The 11,970-nt window shown below is 37.6% G+C and overlaps 1 protein-coding gene across 5 annotated transcripts in view; it reads right to left on the bottom strand.

The window, feature by feature from the left end:
- inpp4b (inositol polyphosphate-4-phosphatase type II B) overlaps window positions 1–11,970 on the bottom strand; it is a 178,002-nt gene that overhangs the window by 25,228 nt on the left and 140,804 nt on the right. For all 5 annotated transcript variants that reach the window (XM_055019846.1, XM_055019847.1, XM_055019850.1 and 2 more), the window contains 2 exons: window positions 6,698–6,881; window positions 554–829 (listed from right to left, as the gene is read on the bottom strand). In XM_055019846.1, the coding sequence (XP_054875821.1) occupies window positions 554–829; window positions 6,698–6,881 (460 nt within the window). The remainder of the gene's footprint in view (window positions 1–553; window positions 830–6,697; window positions 6,882–11,970) is intronic.

The following is an 11,970-nucleotide window of genomic DNA, read 5'->3' as shown; positions in this document are numbered from 1 at the left end:
GTGAGTGAGTTGCTAGGTAACCAAAGAGTGAGTGAGTTGCTAGGTAACCAGAGAGTGAGTGAGTGAGTTGCTAGGTAACCAGAGAGTGAGTGAGTTGCTAGGTAACCAGAGAGTGAGTGAGTTGCTAGGTAACCAGAGAGTGAGTGAGTGAGTTGCTAGGTAACCAGAGAGTGAGTGAGTTGCTAGGTAACCAGAGAGTGAGTGAGTTGATGCCACCAGTCTTGCTAAGCTGATCAGCTGGAGGCTTTTCTCTGCCTACATTTCCCACAATGCTGTGCGGTTCTGGATCCAATTCAGTGAATATTCTCTATATTGAATATTGAATCAGATGTATTATAAAATGATGTTGATAACGTCTCCATTGCAATGTATGTTGTTATTGATTTATTGTACAGCCCTACCACTGACCTACAATATTTTAATGATATATTTAACTGGTATTCACATCTTTTTTTGACCTATAAAGTCTCTTGATGGAGATCGTTAGTCGAGAGGGACTTGTGGTAAAAGTGTTGTAGAGGGTAATAAGTTGAAGAAGGATCCGGATACCAACCCATTCCTCCTCGTCGTACTCTTTGTGGTGTGGTATGGAGTCTTGGTGCTTCACATTATTACACGCCACTGGGCTTTCTGTGACAGGCGTGGCCGGACTGTGGCCCGGTAGTCCTTGGACTGGACTGTGATTCAGGTCCCCACCCTGACTTTGCTGGTGGCACAGCACTGGCGTTTGTTTCTGGCTCTTGGAGACGTACCCGGGCCGGGCCGCGTGCAGCGCCAGCAGGGCGCTCTTGACCAATTCGTCCTTAAGCGTGTGGACAAACTGCTCCGTCTGCAGCAAACGAAGAAGGAAAGAAATTGGAAAACAGACAGACAGTGGAAACTACACAACAAATAATAATGGAAGTGCTGAAGAAACAAAGCAGACAGGGTGTGCGAGACAGAGAAGGGCCGTCACAACGGCGAGGCGGAGTGAGTTTGAAGGAAATACAGAGAAGTATTTACAGAGGAAGTGAAAAGAAACAAGGAAAATGAACACAGTCCTTCACCATAAGGAAGACGCTCTCCATTACCTCACCTCAATGGAAGAGGAGAATAACAGCAACAAACAACAAACAATTCAATTACTCCTCCTCCAGCCTTCCTCTCCAAGGAGCCCTCCCCTTCTGATGTCAAATTCACCAGCTTCTGTTTGCTGCTGATCATCCTGGAAGCTGCTGCGACTCCCAGGAGCAACTCAGTTACCAAAGCTGTTTTAGCACCAGAAAAATGCAGCTAAACAAAACACAACAGCTAAAATGCCTAAAGAAGACGTATGGTGTCGTTGCATACATGCACGCAGTTCAGATTTTTCTGCTTCGACCTCTTCGATGTGGACCGAGCGCAGAGAGAAACTCCAGGGAGTTCTCTGTCAGCCCTAAAGAAAAGCACTGCAGTGTCAAATCTCCAGCCAGCTCTGGGCCGCTTCCTGCACAGCTTTACAGGCCAGTCCGCTCTTCAGATAGCTTCGTCCCCGTGATGTACTCTCCTTTTTAAGAGACTGGGTGTAGAAGTAACCCAGTGGTTTTAAGCAAATCATGGTAAGACTTTATTTGAAGAGGTGTGCATGAGACTGACATGATGCCATCATAAACATAACGCAACCAGTCATAAAGATGAATGAGTCTTTATAAATGTCATTTGGTAAATAATGACACTTTTAATGGAAAGTTGGATTGAAAGTTACATTAAAAGTCCATTAAAAAGTGTCAACTTTTTATTATTTGGTAAATAATGAAACTTCTAATGCAAAGTTCCATTAAAAGACCATTAAAAGTGTTAACTTTGCATTTGTTTATGTCATGTCATGTTTATGACAGTGGCATGTCAGTCTTATGCACATCCCTTCAAATAAAGTGTTACTCAAATTGTTGTTCCTGGAAATGGGGCTTCTTCCCTGGGTGACAAACTTTTTGGAAATGTCATCATTGCTTCAAAAAAAAAAAAAAAAAACAGCAAAAAAAAAAAAAACTTTTCTATTGAAACCTCAAGAACTGATAGTTTCCAGGTAGAATTTCGATGTTTTTTCTTGAAAATATTTTACATTTCTCCATAGCCATTTTTTTTTATCTTCAATGGCTCTACAATTCCAATAGTCTATTTCAAAGAGCATATATTTTATGATGCAGACATTTACCAGCACGTGAGCCCTGCGTCACTGTTTTTATTAGAGTTGACCATCTGATGAAAAAAAAAGCAAAGTAAATGGTAAAGACTCTTAAAACCCAATTACATTTAATGCGTATCCATTTAAACCTTCTCGCATGGATCTAAATTATCTCCATTACTGCAGGTCAATGATGTTACAACTTCAGTCTATAAGTAGATCAAATGTGTAATTGTCTGAGGAAAGGCATGTCTGATGGAAAGATGCTGCCCATAAATGAGTGAAAGATGAAATATCCAAACAGCCAAAAGAAGAAAATGGATGCAAAAACTACAACTTTTGACAAAAATTTGAGATTCAAATCAGGCTGAAATTAAGCTCTGCTTATCTGATCTTAAAATGAATTTCAATCTGAGTTCAAGTATTAAACTCATTTCTCTAAAGTGGATCCACAAAAAAATTAACAAGATAAAACCATGATCAAAAAGTAGTGGTCCAAATTCTTATGGTTTATGACAGGAAGTGTAGATAATGTGTTTATAATATTAAAAAGAAAATTGAAAATATATTTTCTGAGGCCAAATACTTTTTGCACATCTCTGCAAAAAGTATTTCTTTGTGTAATTGATCAACATTCATCTTTGAAAAGCCTGAAATGCTGAGCATCCCTGAAGATAAAGAGTTGGTTGTCTTTCTGTAGGTTGCAGATTCTGATGGTCTGATCTGGAATGAAGAGCATCTGAGTCTGAAAGCGCCTCAGCCTGATCTGACTGTGAAGAAAAAATGTTATCTTTGATCTGGGAAAGAGCAGAAACATAAAAATCCATTCACCCTCAATGATTTCCCCCTGAAGGATGAGCACATTTGGGTTCTTAAAAATAGAACTTGCTCAGTTCTCTTCTAGCTACTTTGTTTTAGAAACAGGGATGAAACCGGTCAGATCTCAGCTACTTCTTACGATGGTATATTTCCACACACATAGATGGATACAGATCAAATCCCACAGTTTCTCTTTTTTCTTTTTAACGTAGCAAACCAGGAACATGATAACGTTCCAAGGACACAGCTGAAGGCAGGGAAGATTAGTCCGTTCACTGTGATTATCATCAGCGTGACATTATTATCATCATCAACAGAACCATTATTATATAAAGACAAGAAACTTTTTTTTTTTAGCGCCTTTCTACTAATCAAGAAGTAGAAAGGCGCTGCCTTACTGGAAGCAGCGAATAAGGATAGCCGAGACAGACCTTGGAAAGATCTTGGAAAGAAATCTTTTTACTCTGAATGCTGCGCTCCTTATTTAGACTTAGACTTGACTTTATTGATCCCTTGGGAAGACTCCCTCAGGAAATTAGACAAAGCTGTATGTTGTAGCTCTGTAAGATAAACCCTTTATTTAAAAAATTATCAGAACAGTTAAAGGTCTCAGTGGAAAACAACACTATAATACAAGTAGTTGCTTGTTCTGAAATGAGACGAAACGATGAGAAGCTGAGACGAGGCAAGCATCGGTGAATACCAACTCACAGCAATAAAAACAATGAAACACCTTACAGCTGCTAAAGGTATAAAATGCAAATAACTATACAAACACTAACAGAAAAACATAATCTGTTCCAGTAAAATAAATAGTCTGATCTCTAGAAAATTAAAATTACTTAGGTGAAAGTAATAATGATTTCTTAAACTAATGAATTAACAGCACAGATGGTCACATAATGGAAAGACACCTCACCACAGGGCAAACCGTACCCACCAGTGAAATATAACGGTGGCAGAATCATGATCTACGGCTACTTTGCTTCAGATGGAGCTAGACTTGAATAAGTCCAGATGTGGGATGCTGACAAACTCCTACCAAAGACGACTGAGTGTAAAGGAGCTTTAAAAGTGTTTTTAACTCATATTTTGGAAAATTTTATCCATAAACTATAAATGTTGTGGGAATTTCTGAATAAAGATTTGTACTGCCAATATTGTGGAAATGACTTAACATTTTTTGCTTGCAGTCAGTCTAAGGGCACCTGATTGGGTTTGTATTGTTCCAGAAATAGACATGTCTATCTGAGAAAATTAGGGGAATTTTTTATTTCATTTGAATATCTGTTTTGATGCCATCCATTTTCTAAATGCATCGTAATGGCCAGACCTTTCAGTAGTCTGGGCTGGACTTGGAACGCATTGATAACCACTTGCAGTTCCAGTTGTTTTAGGGTTTGCACAATACAGATATTCAGTCTCAATAGTTGTTTTCGCAGGACAACCTCAAAATGCTACCAAACTAGCTTAACGTTTTAGGTAGTTTTCGGTAGACGCTGCATAACATCATCATTTGTATGTAAAGATATGTCAAACTCAACACACAGTCTTAAAAAACTAATGGCTGATGGTAGTTTCATACTAAGCAGTGCCAGGCTAATGTTAGCGTGCTGAATCCTTTAAGTTGAGCAAAACGCCCGCAGCGTTTTGCTCACGTTTTGCCCAAGCTGTGTCTCAAAGGAGTTGTGCCTTCGAGGCACAGATCCTCCTCAGAGCTGCAGTTTTCAAACTGCTGCCTCACAGAGCAGCTCTTCCCCGCTACTCTCCTACTCAGCTCCTTCAGACTAGCAGCAGCAATTAGGAAACACCTGGTGGAACTGTGCATATGCTGAGCTCATTATAGGAGCTACTTCTCATTTTAATGCTGGCAAAAACATTGCTAAAGAGCTAATAAAGAAACAATGTTGAGATGATTTCCTCAAAATGGAGTTTCAGACAGAGCAGGAGATTTTAAAGGGACAGAGGCCCAATTTCAAGGCAGAACATTATGAAGCCAAATTCCTTTTAAGTCATATTTGATATACAGGCAACACTGATTATTGATTATGCTATAAAATGATGCAGAGAAGCATCGCCCCTTTAAGCAAAGTACATAATTACGTTTAAAGCAATTTTCATTTTCAGACCATTTTCATCAACATAAATAGAAACATTTATGACATTTATGAGACTCCTTTCAGTCTAATTGATTTAAATGAAGCCAAACTCATGGTGGAACCTTTATATTTGTTGTTTATTCATGGACTTTCCAGGAAACACAAGTAAAAACTGGAAGCTTTGAATTTCTCTTCATCATCTCTCAGTGAAAGATTTAATTCAAATGAATCGGTTATATATTTGACCACCTAACAGGAAACAAAAACTCGTATTTGTGGTTCATTAAAACATTCCAGACTTTACATGTTTACAAAGTTGCACCACTCAAAGTCTCTGCACACTGTTTCAGGCATGTGTCTGAATAAAAATGTTTGTGTGCTGCTCCTTCATCATGGACTTTGGGATTTGAAGAGTTAGAGACAGAGAGAGAGAGAAAGAGAGAGAGAGACAGAGAGAGAGAGAAAGAGAGAGATGTCATCATCAGCCTTCTGACAAACACACAAACCTGTTCACACTTCCACCTCCTGCTGCCTCACACACAAACACTGACAAACCCAGCTTGAGATTTTAATCAGCGAGCGGCCCTCCTTGTGCTGACCAGGCCAGGGGCTTGCTCGGCCAGCGTGTGCGTGTCTAATCAAGGATGAGAGGAAGCGGTGACGGAGCGAATGTACCAATTAAGGAGGCTGATTGGGCTCTGTTCCACTGTGGCACAAACAATCTCTCCCACAACAGATTGCAATCTGACAGCACCAGATGTAATTCATTAATTATACTGATAAAAAATGCTCTAGCTCCATAAACCACCATACCGCACATGCATTTGTTTGGCTTTTTCTTTTTCTTTTTGTGGAAGCTTGTCTATTATACTGAAACATTAAAAATCGTTTGTGGAAACTTTTACATTTTTGGGTATCTTCTTTTCAACCCAAACCTGTTTGCAGAAAAGTGCAGCTTTAGTGAAATCCCCATTAAAATAAATGTTTACAGATTTTAAATTGTGTTTTTGCGTCACATTTTGGTAATTTTATCCATGAACAATGAATTTTGTAGAAATGTCTCAATTCAGGTTTATTCTTCCAAGGCTGTGGAAATGGCATTTATTCGTTTTTTGGTTGCTTGCAGTTTAAGGGCTTTGGATTGGGTTTGTATTACTCCAGAGTTAGATAAGGTTATCTGAGAAAATTTGGGAAGTTTAATGAGAAATTATCAATAAAAAAATTCATTTCAATATCATCCATTGGCAAAATACATTGTAATGGCCAAACCTTTCAGTAGTCAGTGAGGTCGTGCAAATTTCCAACTTGTTCTTTTACCTAAGATTTCTATCAGGAAGGACCTAAAATAATTATCCATGGAAACATTTTTGTCTTCTTTTTAACACAAACTGTTGGTAGAAAATATGTATAAAATCCCTTTGTTGGCCTCCAGTGAAACAGTTTACACCAACATAATCCACAGTCCACATTTAAACACCGTCATTAAAATTAATTTGAAAAAGAGGTAAGAATGCAAATGAATTTTGCCAAACTCAACCTTAAGAGTTTGTCTGTTGCTGTGGATTGAGATGGAGAGCAATGAAGAGGTAGCCGAGATGCAGGTGAAGGAAGAGAGGAGATTTAGTTGCTGGCTCACCTTGTCGGAAAGGCTCTTGAGTGCATCCTTGAGTCCAGAGGAGGAGTGTTCAAGGGCGGCCTGGAGGAGCTGGTCAGCCAAGCTTGTGATGAGGGGCAGGAGGAGACTCACGGTGCTGAGAACCTCCTGAGCTTTGGCTGTGTGCTGAGGGGAGTAGTAGATACACTGGTAGGCAGTGCTAAAGCTGTGATACAAGGAGAGAAAGAGAAGCACAAAAAAATTTACATTTGAACAATCAAAGTACAGCTGCACGGATGTGAACTGAAAGAGTGTTATCTTTGGAAAGATATATGAGATTGGCCCAGTTTTTAAATGAAGTTTGCTGTGATGTAAGATTTAAAGAAATTAGAACATCCGATTAAATATGTATTTCTTTATTAGGAAGAGTTTATATGTTGATGTCTAATGATTTAACGGCACTTAAAGAACAAAGGTTAGCCTTGTGCCTCTTAAGTAAACATTATCAACTTTTTCTTAAAAAATAAAGACACGCTTCCGCTAACAGGCTAAAATAACTTATAAACTCTTTTCTTTGGTTATAGTGTTCTATAGTTAGTTTTTATTTGCCAGTTTCTCCCACGCCACATTCTTCATCTGTGACAGATTTTTTTCTTTTTATTATTATTATTTTCAGCCTGTTTTAAGTCACCTGGCAGCATCGCAATTAGATCAATATCTGGGCTGTGACTCCGTTTCCCAATGCTCAGCCAGTGTTTGATGGATTAACTGGTATGTTTTGGATAACTGTCATATTGCCGTGTTCAGTAAAGTTCAGCTTTATTTACTTATTTTTATTTATTGTCCCTCAGCTCCTCCTGATTTATGGTATATTCATCGTGGTTCATTAGGCAGAACCTGTGGCAAAATATCCTCCCAAACCATGACACTTCCACCTCCATATCTCCCAGCAGGAGTTAGATTCTTTTAATGGAGCACTGAATTTGATTTGTGTACAAAACATTAAATTTAATCTGTCCAAAGAACAGTACTTCATTAGTTTTTCTTTACTTTCTCTCTGGCAGCCTATAGTAAAGTCAAATGTTTTTCTGAAAGAAAAACTGGGGCAGTATTTTATTTTATTTTACAGGCATCCACTTTCACATTAATATTAGCGAGAGCCTTCATATGACAATATGAAGGTTCTATGATGACAATTTCAGGTGTTTGGAGACCAGGAATGTTGGAAATTGTTTTGAATGTTCCCATTTGCTAGACTGTTTTCCAGACAGTGGAAAAAATTATTTAAAATTGCTTTGAGTTCTCCCTTAATCCCTTTTGTCTCTTGGAAAAACACGATTGCAGTGTCGTAATTATTTCACTTTACATTCCTTGCTCCTATGTTGGTTTGCAACACACAGTGGGAACTCAAAACTTGTAAAAAAACATTTATATTTCTGCCATTCCAAGTGAGACAAAAGAAGGAACAGAATAATTTGTCATGCAAGAGATTATCTTTTTTCAACAATTATTCAGGCCGACTTTTCTCTGAGTCTTTCCATTTTTCTTCCAGGCATGACTGTGGTTAGAAGGTAGGTGAAAGAAATGCATAGAGGAGCTGTGAAATTACATAGTAAATTGCTTTGAGTTTCACATTTGGTTGTGTTGCCCTTCAAAGCAGCTCAAAACAAAACCAAAACAGTAGAAGAATGTATTACTCCAAACACTGATTTTAACATTATTTAACACTAGCAATACTATTTGCATACCAGTTCAACATATATATATATATATATATATATATATATATATATGTGCTAGAATTGCCACTTATAAACTCTTCTACTGAGAAATAGGGACGTTTGTTCTTGAAGTAAAAATGTAGGATCAGTATGAATGTGGGGGAGGAATTAAATGAGAAAGAACTGGAAAACGTTTTTCAGGATGAGCAAAGGACATCTGCAACCAAGCAGGTGTGAATAAAAATGTGGAGTCAATGGTCAGCATCTGAGAATGAAAATATAAAATTTTACTTTCAAAGTGACATTTAAGTTTTCTAATGCCTGAAAAAACAATTTACTCATATTGATCTATTTGAGTTCTTCCTACCCAGTAGGTAGCAGATTTAGTTTAAATCACATATCCTACACTACAATTCAATACAATAATAATGACTCAAAATTTCATTACCAATAACATAAATATTGTCACTTAAATGTTAAAGCCATAATTTAATTCTGCATCTAAAAAAATGTTTTTATCTCACAAACCAAACTGCTTTATGTTTGGTTTGTCGTCAGCCATTTTTACAGAAACAGTACGCATTCTGTGTGTTTATTCATACAACGCAGAGTAATTCAGTCATAAGATTCAAAGCATAAACAAACAATAGCTGGTTCAGCGTGTTGGAGTCATATAAATATCACAGCAAAGTATTTTTAGATGCATTTTATCGTCAGTTGGGAGGAAAAGCTTCATAGCCTAAACTGTCAAAGTTGGACCTGCAGTCCAATGCCAACTCATTTGCATTCTATAAATAATTAATCCCTTTCCAGTCTAATCAAACATCCTCCTTTGCTCATGTTCATGTGACTTTCAATGAGTTTCCTCTTACTTCTTTTTGTCTGATGTGATGTAGAGTGGTGCAGTCATTTGTAACCCCCCCGTGTCCCCAGGCCCGGTTAAAGTCAACTCCTCCAGGCTTTATGTAGGTCACAACCCAGAGCCATGTCTAAACCTCGCTCCTAATGTTATAGCTAAACATTTTGCATGTGAATTTGCTTTTTGACAAACAGTCTTACCGTATGCATTGATATGCATCAAAATGTTCAAGGTCAAAGAGAATGTTGGCCATGAAATACGTCTTTGGTAAGCTAATTTTAAAATTCTGGCCTTGTCGTTTTGTCTAATGAGGCCCCTGGAGGACGACCACCCAGAAAGTTGAAGGTAATCAAAGCAATTATTGAGTGAAAGTAAAACATGGTGCGGTCACTAACGCAGAATACCATCTTTTCTACAAGACTCCTTCTCATTTACCCGTACCTTAAAGCAATTGATTTCCACCAAAGACACCTTCAAAAATGCAAAGAACAGTCAAATTTTTCTGCTTCATCCCTTGTGTGTTTACTCTGATAAAAGACCATAAACGATCTTCCACAAGAGAAAAAGAACTTCAAAAAGAAGCAAAGGAGAAAGCAGTTGCTTTACTCTGATTCAATAACAGCACTGTTGACTCATAAGTACAAATCCAATCCCATTAGGAAACATATGCAGATGGTAATGAATGCGAGAACCTGCCACCTGATGCTAAAAGGACAGAATTGATCCCTTCCAAGGCTGGCTTTGGCAGGGAAATTTAATTGCCTCATCAGGGTTGTTGTAAGTCCAAACAGGTCAACAAAGATTGCAAAGTGAGCGAAAGAAAAACAGCATAAATCTGTGAATGCAAATTTGATAAGAGGCCAAGGGGGTTGCACATTTCATTTCAAGCGTTGGGTATGTTTCCATCTCCAGCATATCTGAGGGCTTCTGTTCTGTGTGTCACATTTTTAAACAGAAAGCTGCAATATAATCCAGATACAATTATCCTGCAGTAATTATTGCTTATGTAAGAGGTAAATATTTATATTTTATTGAAGATGTGAAGAGTGGACTGCTGAGAAATATTAGATCCTGATGCCACTGAGTTAAGAAGGTGAACAATTTTCCCAAAAAACAATATTTATGCTTGCCTGACTCGAATTAATGTTAAATGATCACCTATATTTATTAGTTATAAAAATGAAAATTACATTGAAATTATTCAAATATTAGAAACAAGAGATGTTTTTCTTTCTTTTTATTTTATTTATAGGCAGGGGTGGAAATGTTATACTTTGTAACATAAATACAAGCCTTTTTTCTAGTCAACTTCTTGTCTGGTTGCTACACGAATGAGATCTCAAAGAGTTATTAGTTTAGATTTTTAATAAAAAACTCTAAATAGACTCAAATTTGTGACAGATCTGTCTTGATTTGTAGAAAGAGGAACCAACACAAGCAGGAAGCAGGCACAACCTCGGAGAGAACATATTCATGTAGAGAATTGCATTGAAGTTTGTGTGCTACCTCACACAAACTCAAGGCCCGGGGGCCAAATCCAGCCCGCGAGAGCTTCTTATATGGCCCTCCGGATTCCAGAGGAACGCAGAACCTTCAAGGTAATAGCAGTTTGCTTGAATATTATTTTACCAAACAAATCAAAGCAGTTTTTATCTTTTTACCGCTAAATTACATAAATCACTCCCTCCAGTTTTTTCATGGAAATTTATGCAAAATCAACAAATGCTTGCATCTTTCACATTAAGAGTCAGTTTGTTATAATTGTGAGTTTATCAAAACTTTTCTTCAAAACTGTTTAAATGATGCTAACTCCCACCTGCAGGGGGCAGTGTTTGTTACGTCTACTACACTGCTGCCTTTAACTGACTTGGTATCAAATTATTGTAGAACTGATGTGAAAAGTGAGAAAAAATCCCATTTACTCTCAGGCACGAGTGCAAACATCACAAAATTGAAAATATTTCTGAAGTAGCATCACAAAATCTGTAATTTCAATTACAGGGGGAAAAAAATCACAACAACAATCATGAAGGACGTAACCACTGTGAAAATATGTTCAATACTCTCACTTTTTCAATTGTTGCTATTTTTGAATATTTTTGCAGTTTTTCAGTGGATTTTGTCAATATGTTCTTGCACAAATTACCCTTTTAGAACATGCTGATGTAAATGTAATCCCAGATTTTTATATTTTCCAAAAAATATGTGCTTATTTTTCTCAATGTAGTTAGGGAGACTATCCCTAGGAATCATCACTCCTTTTAATTTTTGATGACGTCTTCCGTCTTTCCAAAGGCTTATACAGTTTCCTGCTTGTTCATTTAAAAAAGCTCCAAAATCCTTTACAGCTTCAAAGACAACATTAGAAAAATAAGTGAGTGTAGAACGACACTTCATCAGTTTAACTTCATTGCAGGAGGCAATTGGTACAGATTAAACTGGGGAAACTGGCCTCTCCAAAGTGAATTTCATCCTCAGTTTAAACACATTGATCAATAGGTTTGTCTAGAAATGGTACTAAGAGAGAGCAAAGCGCTGGGCCCAGTGGCCTAATTAAGCAAGTATATATGGCACATGGTTAATTAATAGTGGAAAGGAAATTAATGAAAAGCCAGCAGCCTCCTGCTGATAGCTAGCAGGAATTAAAATGCAGCTACGTCAGCAGAATTCCCTGCAACCTTTTTTACATGACGGTCAAAGTCTTCTCTTCCATTTTTTTAACAGCTCACTTTAAT

Source organism: Poeciliopsis prolifica, unplaced genomic scaffold (assembly GCF_027474105.1).
Source record: "Poeciliopsis prolifica strain line A6 unplaced genomic scaffold, Auburn_PproV2 SCAFFOLD064, whole genome shotgun sequence".
Classification (NCBI taxonomy): domain Eukaryota; kingdom Metazoa; phylum Chordata; class Actinopteri; order Cyprinodontiformes; family Poeciliidae; genus Poeciliopsis; species Poeciliopsis prolifica.
This window is presented reverse-complemented; position numbering and strand designations above follow the sequence as displayed.